The sequence below is a fragment of the Bidens hawaiensis genome, unplaced genomic scaffold (assembly GCF_021521415.1).
Source record: "Bidens hawaiensis isolate Kalapana, Puna unplaced genomic scaffold, B.hawaiensis_p1.1 tig00002866_1, whole genome shotgun sequence".
Classification (NCBI taxonomy): Eukaryota; Viridiplantae; Streptophyta; class Magnoliopsida; order Asterales; family Asteraceae; genus Bidens; species Bidens hawaiensis.
Genome location: NW_027491154.1, coordinates 1,580,199 through 1,600,055, shown reverse-complemented (window position 1 = coordinate 1,600,055; position 19,857 = coordinate 1,580,199). Strand labels below are relative to the sequence as shown.

Sequence of the window (19,857 nt, the reverse complement as noted above, 5' to 3'; positions counted from 1 at the left end):
AGGAACAAGATCATACAAGAAGAAGTTGAAAAACTTCTTAAGTCCGGTATGATCAGAGAGGTTCAGTATCCTCGATGGTTGGCTAACGTGGTTGTAGTTTCAAAAAGAATGGAAAGTGGAGGGTATGCGTTGATTTTACAGATTTAAACAAGGCATGTCCCAAGGATCCTTTCCCGTTACCACATATAGACTCCATGGTGGATGCAACGGAAGGACATGAAATGCTTACCTTCATGGATGCTTCCTCTGGATTTTATCAAATTCAGATGGAACCATCTGATCAGGAGGATACTGCATTCATGACTCCTACCCGCATATATTGTTATATTGCTATGCCATTTGGACTAAGGAATGCAGGGGCAACATACCAAAGACTGGTCAACATGATGTTCAAGGATCAGCTAGGAAAAACCATGGAAGTCTACATAGACGACATGGTAGTGAAATCAAAGAAGGCTGAGGATCACCTCAGAGACCTTGAAGAAGCTTTCAATATCCTTGACCAGTATAACATGAAACTGAATCCGTCAAAATGCCACTTTGGTGTTAAGGCTGGAAAGAAGTTGGGGTATATGGTGATTAAAAGAGGAATTGAAGCAAGTCCAGAACAGATTGAAGCCATCATCAACCTTAAGTCGCCTGCAAACGCCAGGGATGTCCAAAGACTAACGGGAAGAATAGCTGCTCTCAACCGATTCATCTCAAGATCCTCCGAGAAATTCAAAGACTTCTACGATATTCTTAGAAAGAATAAGAAGTTTGAATGGACAGAAAAGCATGAGGTTGCGCTCAAATCCTTGAAGGATTATTTATCCACAGCTCCACACCAGGAAACCTCTTGATGGGATTCAAGTTTTATGAACCGTACTGGCTTATCGGATTTCCCAACTTGTGCATAATACATCTTGGAAGATACCAAGTAAACCTTTATTAGGATTTACTTCACATAAACAAAGTCACTCTTTGACTTTTAAGGTCAAAATATCAACTTCCAAGTTGAAATTGATAAAAGTCAAAACTGTTGGTTTGCCAAAAGCAACCTTATCTTTCATGTCAAAACCGCGTTTTCCATTATCAAAATCAACATGGGTAGAGTTTTGATATAAGGTTTTGTGTACTTAAACAAAAGTAATGGAGTCTTTATCTTCTAACTGACCATAAAAGTAAAAAAAATAGTGTTATTTGTAAACCAAACGCAACGCTTTTTTATTCAAACAACAGCTATACAACTAGCCTGTATTTGCATTTGTCGACAGATGGTTAATAAAAAAGTTCACCAGCTTCAGAATAGGCACCATGAATTGAGGTTACATTATTGCCAGTTTTTCGGTTCAACATGTTCAGACAATCACACTATCTTTCAGAACAGTGAAGTGAACACTGTGTTTTAGAACAGCTTACGTTGCAACCACCACCAGAATTCTGGGTGTGTTAGGTGCACTTAATCTATGGCCATTGGCTATCTATTTTACAGTAGAGATGTATATTGTGCAAAGAAATGTGGGAGCTTGGAGCCGAAAATGGGTGGTACCTCATATATTCGGTGGGGTTTTGCTGGTGGTATCGGCAGTGGCTTTAGTCGGGCCAATAGCAGGGCTCATCAAAGCATTGACGAAATAGTAAAAATGTAATTATGCACGGTTTATTATATCTTATAACTACAGCTTCTACCAGACTAGTACTCAGATTTACTTGAATATAGTACTTCTATCTGTTTCCCACTCTGACATGACAATTAAGATACAATATAAATCAAGCAAAATAAGAGGAAGAAGATGATGTGTCCGCCAACACCTGCAAGTATCAACCATAACTTTAGAAAATATTTTTTAATGGATTTTCTTTATAAGAAAAATTATTATAATGTTACCTCAAGCTGCTCTTCAGTGAATGAATCTTTCTGGACACTCCACGTGTCTGCATGGGTCCGGCGAAACTCTGCAACTGCTTTTGTAACGGTTGATTTAACGGGTGATGGCTCGCCAACAAAACGAGCCAGTAAGGTAGCATGCTCAGGCAACCAACTATAACAAAAAAAAAATAATAAACTTCAAAAAAATATTTATCAAAATATTATAAAAAAGCCTGTTAAAGAGGGTACCTGGGCATATCATACGGAACCGACAACACACAAGCAGCAAGAGCAAGAACACGACCATGTATGGAAGCAACCGAAGAACCGCCACTCGAGCTTCTGCAATTTACAATAAGAATTATAAATTAAGTACATTTTGAAACAAAAAAAGTAAAAATTATTTTAAGAAAGTGGAAAAACCTTTGTCTTCGTCTTTTTTGAAGCTTCATAGCCTCGGTGTAAGCTCGTTCACGGAAGTCCTTTGATAATTCTCCATCCTCACCTTTCATTAGGCCTGCTAAAACCGCTGCTGCATGCTCCCTCACCTGTAACAAAACAAATTATTTAACAATATAAATAACTCTGATTTATAAAAAGAATTAGATCATCACATGTTAGCAATACCTCCACTTGGTTATCTGTAAGTAGCTTCTCAACTGTTTTCCATATATTTTGTTTCTCGTCATTGGAAAGTATGAATGTATGCCTATGAAAATTAATAGTAGATAAATTTAGCAGAACATTTTTACTATTAATACAAATATTAGATGATAAAAGAAAAGAAGTGTGTACCTGTACATAAAGCTCCTTAGAAATGTCAAAGTAGCAGATCGGGTCCGCCAGTTAGGATTTTCTGCAGAAGATAACAGAACTGATACTGCTTTTCTAAGATGATCGTCTCTGAATATTCTCCATTTCAACAACTCAAAAGCTGCTTTGGCCAACATTGATAAATCTTTATTCGATGTTTCCTTCAAAATAACAAATAACCATTATAAATATTTCTTTCATTACAAAACATGTTTCATTGTTAGTAAATTAAGTAATTTAACATACCTGTAATGAGATCACAGGGTATAGAAATCCCACAAGAACATCAACGAGAACCGCAGATCTTCCAGACTTCATTAACGAGATAACAAAATGGAACAGCTACACATATAACAGACAAAACTTTAATAAGTTTGTACATATAAAACAATAAATTGAACCCAATATTATTATTCATTACCGTTTCCATCCACTGGACATCGTCTGGTGAGTTACTACCATCCGACCCCAAGAGTGTGTTCGTGTCTGCTAAATTTTCTAAATTGTCGGAAGGATTTGCATTCTGAATTGCCACCACAAGTTCAGATGCACGTTCTTGTAAAAGTTTATCCCAACTATCTGCATTCTTTCCATTTATAGTATTTTTCCCGTTCTCAAATGAATGATCTTTATTAATGGATGCATGTAGTCGAATGTTTGAGCACAATACAGAAAGTGCAATTGCAATAGCTTCCCTAACCTGTTGACATATACCCAAGACTGTAAGCGCATATATAATAATATAAGAATATACGTAAATGAAATTTAGAGTTAGCCACTGAACTAATTTGGGTCAAACTTTTACTTCAAAACGGCGAACTTTTTTTACTCAGAAGCATCAAAGTTTCAAATTCTTACTATGAAGTTAACTGTTTTCAAAAGGTTCATAAACCTAAAAGTTACTAACACATCACCTGTCATCATTTTAATGAAATTTTTGAAGGTTGGTCATAATTTAAACTTTGAGATTTTCTGTAATGTGCAAAATACAAAATAGAAAATTCAAAATTGCAAAAAAGGTATCTAGTTTTGATTAAATTTTGTATCTTAAGTAGGCAACTTCCAACCCCCAAAAAAGTGTTTTAAAGTTTCAAAATTAAAAAGTATTTAAGTTTCAAAAGTTTCAATATTAGGTTAAATGATTTCCATGCACTAAGTCAAAAAACAAAAGTCAACAGGATCAAGGTTACCAAATAATCAGCTATCACATCATCATTTTGACCAGATAACCAAATCACAGACCTTTTGCAAGCTGGTTACGTTAGCTTAACTTCTTAAAACTTTGATGGTTTATCATGAAGTAAAGAAATTTGAACAAAGTTGGTGACATTTTTATAAATTAGTCCTACTGAAAATGAGTCAAAGTTGCAAGATATAACTGTTTCCAGCTAAAATATACTCACATGGGCAGCAGGATGACTCATGTTATCCAGCAACTCCTGTAACAGTTTATAATAAAGCTGAATTTCTGATATAGGCATCCTTGGGGGCGACACCTCAATCAAAGCAGCAGAAAGAAACGAGTAGCGTTTGGCAACAACCGTTGTGGTTACAGTTTGTGACAATGGTTCAACCAAACAATCCAAAATCCGTTGCCTTAAAAGCGGTACCTTTATTCCATATTTACCCTTACCAGTAACTGCATACCGTATACAAGCAGCCCACTCAGGAATCGACTCAACTGACGGTGCAAGAAGAATATTCTGCAATTGCGCCTTCATCCAACTATCCCATGCTTCAACAAGCCCAACAACATCAGCGTGCAACAAGCCCGCAAAAGCTTCAGCAGCAACACACTGTTTTGATCTCTCTTTTGCGTTTACAAACTCATTTAAGGCGGTTTTCAGTGACAGTAAAACCGGGACACCACATTCTTGAACTAAACGTTTGAATATTCGTGCAAAACTTGAGTAAAACGTATCGGTTCCGAATAAAGAAATCCAAGTAGGTGTACGAGGCCATGAAGATGAAAAGTCAAAGTAGAAACGAGTGATTGACTTGTCTGCTAAACTTTGAAATGAAGAATTTCCATGGCCGCCCCTGGAAGAGTTTTCATTGTCGCTAATAATATGGACATTGGAAAGGCTGTCAAAAGTGTCGGTAAAGAACCCTTCTTCTTGAAATATATTACTTAAAGTGCCCTCGAGAGATGATTTGGTGTCCTCTTGTGAATTTTCTGAAGCTGACAGTTTATATGGTGATTCTTTTAGTAGCATGTTTAGAGCTGAGATTGCTAGTATTCTTGTCTGTGGAAGTTGGCTTTTCAAATTATTTAGGAAATGACCTGAAACACACACACACAGGTTTATATATTTATTCCAACTTAATTCACAACTTAGAGGGTGTTTGGCTGTGCTTTTATTTTTTGCTTATTGCTTTTTGGAGGGGCAAAATGTCCAAAATGCCCCTCCAAAAGCACCTAAAAGCTCCAAATTGAAGCTTTTTTGCTTTTTGGAGAGGCATTTTGGACATTTTACCCCTTCAAAAAGCAAAACGCAAAAAATAAAAGCACAGCCAAACACCCCCTTATCAACATGAACCGAAAAACTAACCAGCAGCTTCGTTAAGAATCTTTGGTGACAAAGTTGGCTCATTTCTAGATGAAATAGCCAACAATAGTAGAACCCTGTTGGCCATTAAGTTATACCTAAATGAAACAATTAAACAAAATTCAGTACAGCGTTTATTAAGTGGAAAAAAGATGTATGTATAGAGATCATGAATCATCATAATTCATATGTTATACCTCCAGTGTAAGTTGGTTGACTCAAAACTCATAGAACCTATCTCGGAAACCAAAGCTGCAAAGTCTGTCCCAGATTGGCCCTCCGACTTCCGGAACATGTTTCTAGAGACCCCCGCAAAATAGATGTTGTATTTCACAAAAAGCTGTTGATTTTGACAAATAATCAATATAAATGTATAACATTAGCAGGTACAACGCATAAACATATGCTATGGAATCATATTTAAACATTTACCTCATTGATAGCTTTCTGGGATTTCAAAGATTCATGCTGAGAACTACAAGAAAGAAAAAATGAAACCGAACGTCACATGAGTACTAAATTTAACAATTATAACTTGAATTATGTTATGTACACTTGCCTCAAAAGGATTCCAAGAAGAAAAGATGAGAGAGATTTTGGTTCCTGTTTTTAAAGAAACACGTAAGAAATTGAAAAAAATTAAAAAAAGATATAAGTTTACTCTTTGAAGAATTTTTAAAATTAATATACCAGAGTGAGATGCTTTAGAACAGTTTGAGTTCCAAGAACCGCACATGAACCTAAAACCAAATATTCCGGTGAGCTCGGGGTTCTCAGATTCTCAGTGAGTGTAAGCACACACTTTCCAATTAAAGATGGCCACCGTTTGATCATTTTCACAAGTGATCGCCCAGCAAGCCTGAAAATCAATATACAATGTAGAAGTATTAAAAAGACTTTGCACCAATTGACAAAATAAAATAAAGAATATTTCTTTCTAACTCACGTGCGAACAGTATCATAGCTATGCACACATAGACTAAGAAGATCATCCAACAAAACATTCACATTTTCTGAAGGAGATACATTTTTACTTGTACGATACAAGTGATACGATGATTGTGAAGTTCTCCATGTATTGTGCATGTATGCTTTGTCAATCAGTGCCCATCTTGGCCTATAATAAAAAAACAAATCAATATTCAAAACCAAGAAAATATAAAATTCCATCTTTCAAAAAGTAAAGAGCTTTACCTTTTCTTTCCTTTAGTCTGAGATGGCACAATAAAGTTAACCGGAGGCTCCATAATTGCAACCGATTCTAACTTCCATGCTTGCCTATGGTTAGTCCACTCTTCATATTCAGAACTTCCTGTACAGCAAATTACTCAACAAATACTCAAAAGTAGATAACAGATATTTAGTAGATTAAATATAATTACAGAAATATATTTACCATAGTTCCCCAAAGCCTCAATAACACGAATAAGAAGTAACAAAAGAATGCTGTCATCTGATTTTTTCTCAAGCAGGTATCTGAAATACAAGCGGGATAAATAATTATGATGGTAAAAGAGAGAATGAAAAAACGATAGATGGATAATGAAAAAACGATAGATGGTAAATTTGAAAACATAATTATTTACTTGGAGGCGATGTGGATAATATTAGCAGCTTTTTCACGCAATCCAGTGCTACCAACAATTGAACCCGTTGCTCCAGCGATTAAAAAGGGCGGATTTTCAACTTTCCCATTTTTAAAAGACGGTATAAAATCAGGCAAACATGACAAAACACCTTGTAATGAAGAATCGATCCGTAAAAGAGTCACTTTCAAGTGGTCTTTTTCATTTCCTGAAAACATAACATTGTTTTATAACTGTTTATTACTTTATTGCAACTTTAAGGAGTTATAATTTTACCTGGATCAGAGTGAATATTATCTTGACATATTTTCAGAAGCTCCTCTAAAGCTGATTCCAGATGCAGGTTTAACAGATCATTAGCAAATTGAATTTCTTCATCATTGGGGATATGCCAGTTGGGACCCATAAACGGTTCATCGTTTGAAAAATCTTTATTACTAATCCATTCCTCAAGCGGAGTCGATGAAGAATGGTTTGAAACAGACCTGTAAAGTCAGAAGTCAAAGAGTATGCGACTACAAAGTACCGTACTATTTACACATACACATTGTAATAGAATTTGATTTGATGTTCATGTAATTTATCATTACCTGTACTGATCAACAGGGTAATAGAGAACCAGACTTCCAAGTAAGGACCGAAGGACTTGATCACCAGCTATGTTAACCTGTCAAATTATGAAATTTGAAGGAAATTATTTAATGCAACTAATATAAGAAACATAAATCCAAGATGTTCAACAAAACCTTCCAAGATGGAGATTCAAAGGCAGAATGTATAGCTTCTTTAAATTGATCTTTGTAATTAAGAAGTGAAGGTCCCCCATAACTGATTGCAATTGACAACACCTTCAATTGATAATCAATTGATGTTTCTAGGGCCGGAGAAAGTGTAGCTCTTGCCTGAAAATATGTAATAAAGATATAACTTTGACAAAAGAAGGTCAAACATACCACATATTATTAAGAGTTCCAAAAGAAACCTTGTTTGACGATTGGCTGGTGAAATTTCCACTTCCACCAAAACCCGTGAGTGGAATTCCTTTCAAAGATGATATAACAGAAGACAAAAGAGGTTCAACAAGATGATTAACCGCCAATTCTGGATTTGAATGAATGCAAGCACAACATAACAGCCCAACTTCAGCAATAGCTCCAGGTAGAATATTTGTTTTCACGAACTTCGACACTTTTTTAATAGCCTGTTCGGTATAAATGAAAAATCTTACCATCTTGAATAAATATAATATAAGACAATAGAATAAATACCTGATTGTACAAGGATTTTGAAAGTCTTCCAAACAATATTTCCAACATGCAGAAATACTGAGGACCGTCTTCAACAAGGAATGTTCCAGATGTTGCAGGTGAATGAACATCTTCATTTCTGCAAGACATCATTTTTATAAGTTACCAAAAATAAATAGGCAAAGGAGCAAAGTTTCAAACTAGAGGGGGAAGACATGTATATCTGCCAGAATGAAAGTACTTACAAAACACTACTAGGTTCCAAGTGTTGTAACAATGAAAAAAGACGACAAAGAAACTCATCAAGCCATTCTGAGAACCGTTCTGCAGGCATGAATGACAAATTATCTGCATCATCATCCAATGTTCTGATCTGTAATTAACATTTCAATTAGATAAACTTTATTACCTATAAATAGATCTGCACAATTTTAATAATTTAAATTAATATTTGCGATTACATTGGAAAATATGGAGGCAATGAGTTGCATGGTTGCTAGGGTTTTAGGTGGATCATTGGCATCCATCCCGAGCAACGCATTGGTCAAAGATATCATCAAAAGATCACTGAACATATTAGCATCATTAACATCATCAATTTCTATTGATGAAGCAGATAATGACATAGAGAATAATGATCGCCCAGAAAACGCCACTGATGTGACAGCTGTCTTCAATTGATGTGTTGCTGTCATCTAACCAATTAAAAACCAGCAAGAGTGAGTGAAAATGAACCACTAGATATTACTCAAACTGCATACTTTGTCACTAACCGTTTCTAAAGCCATATGGAACCGAGACACCAAAAAGGGGAGAACCAATGAGGGCTCCACATAAGACAAAATAGACGTCGCAGCAGCAACTGTTTCAGAAAGATGCTCATTTTTGCTGTATTGACCACGGTCGATTAACTTCAAGACAGTAGTCACAAAAGATTCCCTTTCTGATTGTCCTAAACAGAATTCAATCTGTTTGTTGCTATCTGGATTCCTGAATAACCAAATCATTATATAAAAAACCATATAATCGAGTGAAACACAAAAATTATAATATTGACTTACTCTTTTTCTCGTTGCAGACGTTTTCTGAATATATAGACCAAGTGAAACAAAAATCTTTCTAGCGAGTAAGTCCAACGACCGCCATTAGAAGGATGGTAGTATCTGTAAAAAGCATCCAAACATGTAAGCACACAAATAACAGCTATAGATTTGGTTGAAAATGCAAGTAACAAACTCTAGAAAACAAACTGTTCTAAGAGATTGACCAATTTGTCAAAGTGCTGCTGAGCCGAGCTACCAGGCCTTAATAAATAAACCTATACGGAATCATAAAGATAATATCTTTTAACAACCAGATACAAAATTGTAAACATACTGTTAACTTTTTATCACTCGCATAGTAATCTTACAATTGATTTTGCCATTGCTTTAGCTGGAGTTTGTGACCTATTGGTAAACAAGAATCGTGTGTTTCTTGGGACATCAATAGAAAACGGGTATGATCCGCCTCCATTTGCAACTGGCACCTGCAGAAGTAATTTATACAAATGTTTACTGTATTTTATTTCAATCAATCAATCAATCATACCCAGTAAAATCCCACCGACAGCAAAGCTATAGGTAGGGTCTGGGGAGGGTGGGATGTAGGCACACCGTACCTCTATCCAAAGGAATAAAGAGGTGGCTTCCAGAGAGACCCTCGGCTCTAAGTACATGTGTATGAAGCAAAATAAAGGAAATCAAAGTTTAACAATTATATAAAAACTACTACTAATTATAATAATATTAATAATAAGGTCACGGTTTAACAGCTATATAAAAGCTAATAATAATAATAATAATAATAATAATAATATATGTAAGGGAAATACCATTATGGTATGTGACCTAAATAAGTTAAGTCTAAGCTCTAAGGTATTCAATTCTCTCTAAAAATCCTTAACTTTAATTCTACTTCTCCACGAATTCCTATCCTCAACCATGTCCTCGGAGAGGTTTAGTTTACTGTATTTTATTTAATTATATAAAATATCTGTTAAAGGTACCTCAAACATGTTGAGAAACCGACTGAATATTTCAGGTAAAAGATCCTCCCAGTTTTTGACTTTGTAGTTCTTTATAACACGGGCTAAAATAGCTGCCCATTGACTGTTCCAAAACTGGCAGTTTGGTATAGAATCCCATTGAACAATACACTCGCTGATCCACTCACTGTCATGAAATGATCAAAGTAAGGTTATTAATTAGTTTCACTAACTAATAAAACAAACATAAGTTATAGAAGTATAGATTACCATGAATAGAAGTCTTCGTTATCCACGTTTGTAGGAAGGAAAAGTCTCACAAATCCCGAACCCTCAAAAGCTGAGTTATGCCATGGATTTTCAAGTAGAGATCTGAAACTCGGTTCCAATCAAATAATTAAGAAAAAAAGATGTATATAAAAACTGATCATTTTGAATTATTACAATTATAAAAGATTCAAACTTTACCTAAATTCAGACCATATCTCATTAGCAGAACCTGGCGGAAAAAATCTTCTACATGATCGAACAAGCGACGTAACTGTTTCAAAATGTCTTTGTCTTATCCTCCATCCCTCCGGTCCTGTATTCCTGTGTATGGATTCATAATAAAAATCAACAATTTGCTATCTTTTATTCACACAATTATAGTTTGTCTGAATCATAGGATGGATGTGTTACCTTGTAAAGTGAGTTTGAACCAAAGTATCATAAAACGGGCGCCAGTCGACTCTCAAAGTCAACTTTTTGCGAAAATTATTCAGCAATCTCACAAGAACATTTCCCCATCTCACCTAACCAAATAAACACGATTCCGATTCCTACTTCAGTATCATAGTATAGATAATGGAATAATAAATTAAACATATTTTATTGACACAAAAGAATACCTGAGCATAAAGTTTATCCTGTGATGCATTAAACACTTGCAGTCCAAATTCCACTAGAGTAACAACATCTTCCAGTGATACGTCACTTTTAGCCTTTATGAATCTACATGATTGAAAATAACAATAAAAAATTAAAAATACAAAAAATACAAAAAAAAATAATATTAATATTAATAAATAAATAAATAAATATCTTGCTTGGAAAGATATTTATTCCCATCCACTGTTCTATCACAAAACAAACCAGCTATAATAATAATACTAATTGCAAGGGATATTCAATTCAATAATATATTAACTCAGGAATCAAATCACTCTAATAACATGTAACAAACTAACAAAATTCAATAATAAATAATAATAACAACACGAGATAGTGGAAGCAGTTGCACTTGCTTAGGTATATGCCTATACTATAACAGAATATTTGTACGCAGTTCAATTATTAAAAAATTAGGTTAACAGAAACAATAAATAAACCAATTATCCCCAAAACTGAAGTAATAGTTGACTTAGAAAGTCAAACAGACGGCGATCGATGTTAATTGCATTGAAGTGATGTAGTAAGAGCAAAACAGAACTCACAGGTCAATGACTGAGATCCATTTGAGAGTAGAGTAGACAGATTCTGGATCATCGGTGACGTAAGCGTCTTTGACGGAAGATACGACGCCGGCGAATGATTGTTTCTCTTTGGTGGTTGCGACGGCGACTGGTGGCGGAAGCCAGGCGTTGTATCGATGCATTTGTAACGCTGTGTGTGTGTGTAATTTGGGGATTGTATGTATATGTGTGTGTGTGTGTGGGTTTATATATATTTATATATAGAGGGAGAGAGGGAGTGGTGTGTTTCTTTTTGGGCAAGACAAGACAGACAACGGCGTGGTTGGGTGGGTAAAGAAGGAATGGGTGACCGGCAAAACAAGTCGGCTAGTGTGATCAAGTACTTGTTTGTTGATCTTGTGAAACTTATTACATGTATTTAATTCTAGTTTATGTATTATATATTTATTGGAAATATGTTGTATTTAATTATTTATACTTTATAGGGTAGAGTTGACATACAAATAGAAAATTAAAACAAAATTGGTGGCGGTGGCATTTTTATAAATAAGTAAAAAACATGTTTGTAGCGCAATTTAATTACGCTATATATCTTACGAATAGAGTAATTATATTAAAAATTACTCTATTTGTAAAGTAGAGTAACAAAATTACTCTGTTTGTAAACTATAATTACTCTAATTGTAATATACAATTAGACAAACAGGGTAATTTTATTACTCTATTTGTAAACTATATAGTTTAATTGTTTCAATTGGAGTAAAGTTTACAAGTAGACTAATTATAGTTTACAAATAAAGTAATTCTATTACTTTATTTGTAAACTATATAGTTTACTCTATTTGTAAACTATATAGTGTAATTGTTTCAACTAGAGTAATTATTTGTTAGTGGTGTAATTATTTTGAATTTGCTTCTTGTTTTTCTTCCTTAAAAAAATATCGCTATAACTACAAATTGATTGGAAAATCGCACACTTTTTTTGTTTAAATATGCCGTAACAAGCTTCAAATTGGCGAAATTGTAAGACGTACGGATTTAACTTCCGATCGGAACGATACATCGGCTCTAGTGGTCGTCCGTCGTCGACTAGAGCGAGTATGCTGCAGCGGAAAATGACGGCGATGCCTCTACCAGAGCTAAAGTCTCGCCAATATATATGTCGTTGTTGTAGATTTGGAACAACGCTTGGTGTCGGCGGCGAAACAGTGGAGCCTTGGTTGAAGGAGAGATGGTGGAGGCTGGCGATGGAGTGAACGAATTCCGGTGGTTTGGTGGTGGATGATGAAGAATATGGAGATGGAGTCTGTGGTTGGTGATTAGTGTTATTGGAGAAGGAGGAGAGATTGTTCAGTTCGTATGTTTAGCACAGATATTTTATTTGTATTTGATCTTTATCCATACTTTATATATTGATGTAAGACGTGGTATAAATAAAATTAATGTACTAAACATACAAATAATTAGCGTAATTATAATTTTGAATTAAATTTCTTATGTTACAAAAAATAAAACAGTATAATAATAATTATTTTAGTTCAAATGTTATAGAGTAATAATACATACATTAGTGTTAATATAATTACTCTAAATATTTATACACTTTTCACACTAAACTCATTTGTATTTTAACAATACACTTATATATTTCACAATGAATTATTCATTATGTTTCCTTGATATTTAAGAAAGTGAAATTTTGATAACCTGTTTGAGTTGAGAAAACCCGAGTACATATTCTAGATCACATGATATATTCGATCACGTGGTTTTGTGAGAAGAAAAAGTTTGATTTTTACTTTCTTATTACAAGGCCAATGTAACTTTTTTATATTTTCCCACGTGTTACAACTAGCTACAAAAGTTATTTTTTATTACTGTAATAACGTATATTACGTATTATCATCGTACTCAGTAAATCTCACCAGTAGCAAAACTATGACAGAGTCTAGGGAGAGTAAGATGTAGACAGTCTTACCTCTACCTACTAGGATTAGAGAGGCTGCTTCCAGTGAGACCTCCTGCTCGATAGTAGTTTTGCATCAAGCCTTGGACATAAGGCACATAACACTCAACCATTGGGACGCAGGCTGATTGGTGCATGTACCATTGTCTTTCGGCCATCAACGCCACCCCATGATGTCTGATTAGCCTTCCGTCACTTTTAACGTTATTTTCACGGCGTTAGTAAAATAACGTCAAAGTTAGTGCAATTTCACTTTTACCCTCACGTATATAAATTATATGCGCGCACCGCATGTAGGATGTTATATATTACATATGTTTAATAAAAAGAATGTTGATTACTACACCCAGGATCTGATAAAATTCCTCACACTAACAAGATTTCTTACATGATCCTGTGTGTGTGTTTACATTAAAAACAATGTTTTTTTTTTTGGAAATCTCGACGAAAGGCAACTTCTCTATCCCTGAGATAGAGATAAGGTTTATCCTCGTATACCAAAACCCAATTAATAGTTTTTGCTATAAGTAAGATTTTACGGGGTAAGTTTGTTTTGTTTTTCTTTTTTTCAAATAAAATGTAATGATGCACTATGTGGTATAAGTGTGTACTTATATCATTTAAATAATGTGATTATCTTATTTCATACAACGTGTGTCGAAAATGGGTTTCGATTGTATATTGCACAATGCGATTTTACAATTTACAATGTGTTGTTGTGTATGCAACATACTTGCGTACATAAATCAACACACGTGCCTTGCTCGTAAAACTCACGAACATACAAGGGGTGGGTCGGTTTGGTTTTGAGCTCCAACTGAAGCAAAACTAAAATTTTAGTTATTGAAAAATGTTAATCAACCGGCTAGTCGGTTCTTGAAGTGGGTTTGGTTCGGTCATCGGTCCATTAACCAATCTAAGTATCAAGACTTTGTTTTTTAGCTGTGACGACTCATGTCTGAAGTAGATATATAATTTACAAAGGATCATGTGCTACAGATGTAGGAACCTTCAAACTTTTAAACCACAAGTCGATGTAGGAAAGATAATTCCAATTCCAAGTTAAAGAATAAAGAAAAAGGTTTTGGACTCCTTCAAACTTTTAAAATGGAGATGTGGAACAATTCTAACCTTAAAGAAGAAAACAACGCATTTAAACTAATGGGGATCAGGTTGTACTTGTGACATTCATATGTCTTTTTCCTTTAACATGTAACCTCTTTCTTTACATTGACCAATTGTCTATTCGTTTTATAGTCAAATAATTTGTATAAAATTATCAAACTTACCATATACATTTTTCATAATACATAATTATGATAATTGAGTTAAGTCGTTTGTGAACTAGTGATTTAAGATTATCAGATATTTAGATATCATTATTATATTTATAGGAAATTTAAATGCCATGGTTTTATAATGATTTGGTTAGCAGTTAATCAGTTATGTTAAACAATGCAATCAAAACTAAGCCGCAATTTTCGGTTAATCGGCTATGGCTTAATAAAATTATATTAATATCTTATTTTTCTAAGTTAAATTGGTTCTGTTACTTCACTTAATTAGGTTATGGCCATGCACATAGGCTAATTCGGTTATTTGCTCACTATGACAACACATATATACAAGTAATGTTTATTACATTGTAAATTTTAAATAGAGAATAAAGAAAAATGGATAAAAACACTTGTACATCATGCTTTTAGGTATATAGTAAGGGAGAGAAAGAGATGCAACTATATGAATCTTACGATTCTCTGTTTGAATCTCACAATTCATGTATGTAGCGAATGATGATCAGAAAAAAAGGGTTTAATACATGTAGCAGAGTGGACCATTAATAACACCAATCACATGTCTTATTGTCTTTGATTGATATGGTTGGAGCATCATTAATTTTCTTTTGAATATATTTTAATCATTTTTTAATATAAAATATGAATGAAAGGTGCAAAACATGAAATGCAATTCACATGCTTACCTTTTCATTTAAATCTAGTCTCACTAATATTTTTTAGCATACAAATAATTTTTATATACATTTTTTATTTTCAAAAAAAATATACTATAAAATCTATAATTTATAATTTTGCTTTGGTATAGTATTGAAATAACAACATTTTATTAAAAATAACGTGTTAATATAACATAATCTCTAACTAATTTATAATGTTTAATTAATTATTGACGGTGCATCTAAGTTTTAAGGTTTGATTCGTTTTTAATAAGTTCTTGATGTATTGTTGATACAAACAGGGTGTCCAAGCCATTGATATGGTTTGTAATGAGCTTAACTACTACGCAAGCACCCTGCCCCATGTGTGTGTATGTTAGATAGTAAATCACTAATATCATGTTCTTTGATTAACAAAATGATTAATTATTGACATGCGTTTAATTGTACAATTAATCAAGTAATATTGTTTTATCAATAAAAGTAACACAGATATACTCATAATCTCAAAATCAATTGATAACTCTCTTAAGTAAAATTAAAAGAAATTTACAACAAGAACAAATATTATAAAAGATAAATACATAATAAAAAAAATATCCTGTCAAATATTTTATTCTAGTCTTCCTTTGATTTTATGCAACTTCTTCATCAACATAATATCTTTGTATGCAGAAAGTCTTTATCAACGTTAACAACTTCACCGGCATGAAGTTGTTCTTCACCAGTGGTTTGTTCATACATGTAGGAACCTCTTCAATAATATCGTCTATAAGAAGTTTGTTTACCACGACCTTAATATAGCGTATACACACATTTAGTTATAGCCTTATGAATATCGATATAGTATACTTTCTTTCTTTTAATAAATTTTATCCATATATTTTGTTTTAAGTGTAGGAAGCCATTCGTATATTGAATAAATAAAACACTTAAAATGAAATTTAGCACCGAAATTAAAAATAAAACAGAAAATTATAGAACTATTATAACTGAAACAAACACACACACATACACACACAAGAAGAGGACACGAGATTGAAAAATGCTTAGATGAGAATTTGTGTTCAACACGGGTCGAACTTAATCAATATATGCGGTTGATTATACTTGCCCAAATCACAAACAAATCTTGAGCAATACGTGTACTAAATTTGGAATAAATATATGCGTTTGATTATACTTGCCCAAATCGGCCAACCGACGTTTTGAATTAGGAAAATGCCATAAAAAATATACGATTTTACTAATAAACGAACCCGTCACATATCATAACTTGATCTTACCCTTAAGAGTCATGATAATGCATTTAAACGCACCCGCACCTTCATCATGACCCGTCAAACTTAATCTTATGCTGAATTGAATTACAACGATCTTAAAATCATCAAAAGTCGTTCATAACTGGCAGCAAGTTGTTTAACCTCGTTTACCAGCAATTCATTCTCGTTTACGGTAATTATTATATGTATTATACTCGTCTTAATCAGTATTTCAATAACCCCAATCTTAATCGGATGAACATTAAGGCCGTGTTCGTTTCACAGAATTCGTGGGAATTCAAAGGAATTGAAATTATAATCCCATGACATGGCATGTTCGTTTCGTTAGAATTGGAATCTTAATTTCATTTTGGTATGTTCGGTTCAAAGAATTGGAATTGGAATTGGAATTCAATTCATTCAAATTCCTTTAAATAGAAGGATTTCAAATCCGTCCAAGATGTGGAGGAATTCAGGGATATTCATTGTAATCTTATCTCGAGTTTTTTTTTAACGAGAATAAAAAATAAAAAATTTTAGTTTTTTTTACTTTTTTTGTTTTTAATTTATATTTTGAGTTATGAATTTTTTAATATTATTTTAAATATTTTTGAGGGGTTTTTGATCTTAATAGAAAACCCTCATAAACAAATTCAAAAAAATAATAAAAAATCATAACGCAAAATATAAATAAAAAACAAAAAATAAAAAAAAATAAAAACTAAAATGTTTTCGTCGTTATCATTGTAAAAAAACACACACACTTCTTGATTTATATTCATTTGTCAAACGAGCACATTAAGAATGTATTTAGATTTCAATTCCCCTCAATTCTAATTTCTATTGGAATGTTCAGATTCCAAATCCAATTCTTTCAAATTCCAAATCCCATGTAAATTCCAATTCCAATTCCAATTCCAATTCCAATTTCATTCCGTGAAACGAACGCGCCCTAAGCGGTTTGAACGATTGTGATTCCTAGGGTTTGTAATTAAATTGGGGGGGGGGGGACTAGGTTGTTGGTTGTTATATTTCTATTTCTGTTCATTAAAAAAATTAGCATGATGGCCTGATGGCTAGCGATTGTTTGTTAACACCTTGAATCGGCCTGGGGTGCGGGTTCGAGTCCCCCAGGCCTTGTTTTCGAACTTTTATTTTTTTATTTTTGCTTAAAGGGTTTAAATGATTTATAATAAATATCAGATATAAAATAAATATATTATTTTATTCATCCCGACACTCCTAAACTAATATATTATTGTCGTTAAGTCTCCTTGCAAACTTTTTATGAATATGTTTTATGTAAATATATATTATTTATATATATAATATATAAAGGTTTAGATAAAGTCTATAAAAAATCCAGTTTTAATGAAATGCGTTAAATATATTTGTTACAATTCAAAGTAAATATTTATATAAATATTATTATATGTATAATTACCTGTTATAACTATTTATTTAAATATTTTTTTATTCGAGTAATTATAGGTATATCTCATAAATATATTTGACCAAATTATTTTATTTTTATATATTCATTTGTTTATTTAAGTATGTTTTATATTAAAACTATTTATTTGAATTATGTATTTATTTGTCTAACAATATGATTTTTATCAAGTATACGTAATGGTGATTCTATAATATAATAAAAGTAATAATTCTTTAAAATGATAATAATAATAATGATTTGCAATAATAATAACAAGAGAAACTCACTGTTCAATCAATAAACATCCTAGTCCCAAACATAACTCAAATCACATCGACACTTTAATTCATTATACGTGTTATCTCATTATTAATTAATTCATATTAATATTATTTAACTAGAAATCTTTGACGGTATATCCCGAAGGGTTCATCTTTCTCACATCATCATCATTTTAATTGCGTTCCTCTTATCAGGTGAGTATCTCACTCCCCTCTTTTTACTCATTTTATACTGTTTTTGGGGACATATGTGTCCGTAGATATTTTGCTATTATTTAATACTCAAACTTGCAACTGTTAAGTTATGTGCGTTTAACAATTTATGCCTAACGTGTTATATGCTTATTTGCTTAATTGTCCGCATTCAGAGAGGTCCAACATATTCTCAGACTAGTATGATCATACGCCCGTCGTGCTAGTCATCGTCTAGTTCATCTAGCATCGTGCTTACCGACAACATTATTTGCTTGCTCATTGGTTAAATTGCTTATCTCACCTAAAACAGTTTGCTCTTTTATATTATCATTATAGTGTCTTAAATCTGGTGTTTTACTCACTCAACCTAGTGTTGACAAAATTATTGTATTTTTAACGTATATGCAAGTTACCATATGATCTGATTAGCAAGACTTGTTTGAAGAAATTTAGGATTACATCCTAGAGAAGAGGACACAAAAGTTAAATTTTGAATTTTATTTTACTTGCTTTATTTCTAAATTATGTAATTTGTCTACTTTGATATACTTGATTATTTGATTAAATTTAATAGATAATGTCGCTTTTAATATTGCATGATATTACCTTGAGAGCTGTGAGTAATGTAACACCACGTAGATACATGTTATAGAATTTAGCTAAAAACACCAACTCATAAAGTCTAGGGACTTAGATTGAAAATTTTATCTCATCACGATACGCGATAGGATACACATAAGCCAATCGTATAACGCGATGGACTTGCACACAAATCAATATTAGGGCGGCGTAGCGATACGCGATGGCTTAAACCATTGTACCATCGTGATACGCGAATACTACGTTAAGCAACCGGGTACACGTGTCCAACCACGTGTCAACACGTGGCACGATTTGACAGGCCACGTGTCAACATGTGGCATTCTCGCAGAAATTGCGGTGTCGTTATACGCGACAACCGGCAACCAACTCCATAGCGTATCGCGATGGAGTGTAAAATCTGCCAATAAATATGAGATTACGGGATTGAACCCAAATCATCCCAAAAACACTTCCATTCTCACGCACTCAACCTAGGGAATCGTGCCCGATTGCTACGACGAGCTGACGATCCGTTTTCTCGAAGTTCGTGCAAATTTTGAAGTTATAAACAAGTTATCAATTGCATAAGCGAGTCTTGATCAAGTTCCTACCCGTCAAGTCGTCACTCTCTTCTTAAAAGGGGGTGACGGGTTTA

The 19,857-nt window shown here is 33.3% G+C and overlaps 1 protein-coding gene across 1 annotated transcript; it reads right to left on the bottom strand.

Moving 5' to 3' along the window:
- Nucleotides 1–1,664: 1,664 nt before the first annotated feature.
- LOC143621518 (proteasome activator subunit 4-like) lies at nucleotides 1,665–11,903 on the bottom strand. Its single transcript, XM_077092926.1, has 35 exons — nucleotides 11,549–11,903; nucleotides 10,964–11,066; nucleotides 10,755–10,867; nucleotides 10,542–10,664; nucleotides 10,344–10,445; nucleotides 10,095–10,260; nucleotides 9,459–9,575; nucleotides 9,298–9,365; nucleotides 9,109–9,210; nucleotides 8,821–9,037; nucleotides 8,509–8,742; nucleotides 8,293–8,420; nucleotides 8,069–8,186; nucleotides 7,783–8,001; nucleotides 7,547–7,702; nucleotides 7,391–7,467; nucleotides 7,077–7,285; nucleotides 6,801–7,008; nucleotides 6,611–6,690; nucleotides 6,409–6,526; nucleotides 6,161–6,331; nucleotides 5,905–6,073; nucleotides 5,774–5,817; nucleotides 5,647–5,689; nucleotides 5,412–5,554; nucleotides 5,218–5,312; nucleotides 4,069–4,949; nucleotides 3,087–3,365; nucleotides 2,912–3,007; nucleotides 2,648–2,826; nucleotides 2,480–2,561; nucleotides 2,276–2,400; nucleotides 2,102–2,194; nucleotides 1,871–2,024; nucleotides 1,665–1,794 (listed from the first exon to the last, which is right to left on the bottom strand). Exons 1-35 carry the CDS (start codon nucleotides 11,707–11,709, stop codon nucleotides 1,753–1,755), a joined length of 5,415 nt encoding a protein of 1,804 aa, XP_076949041.1. The 5' UTR covers nucleotides 11,710–11,903; the 3' UTR covers nucleotides 1,665–1,752.
- Between the last annotated feature and the right edge of the window lie 7,954 nt (nucleotides 11,904–19,857).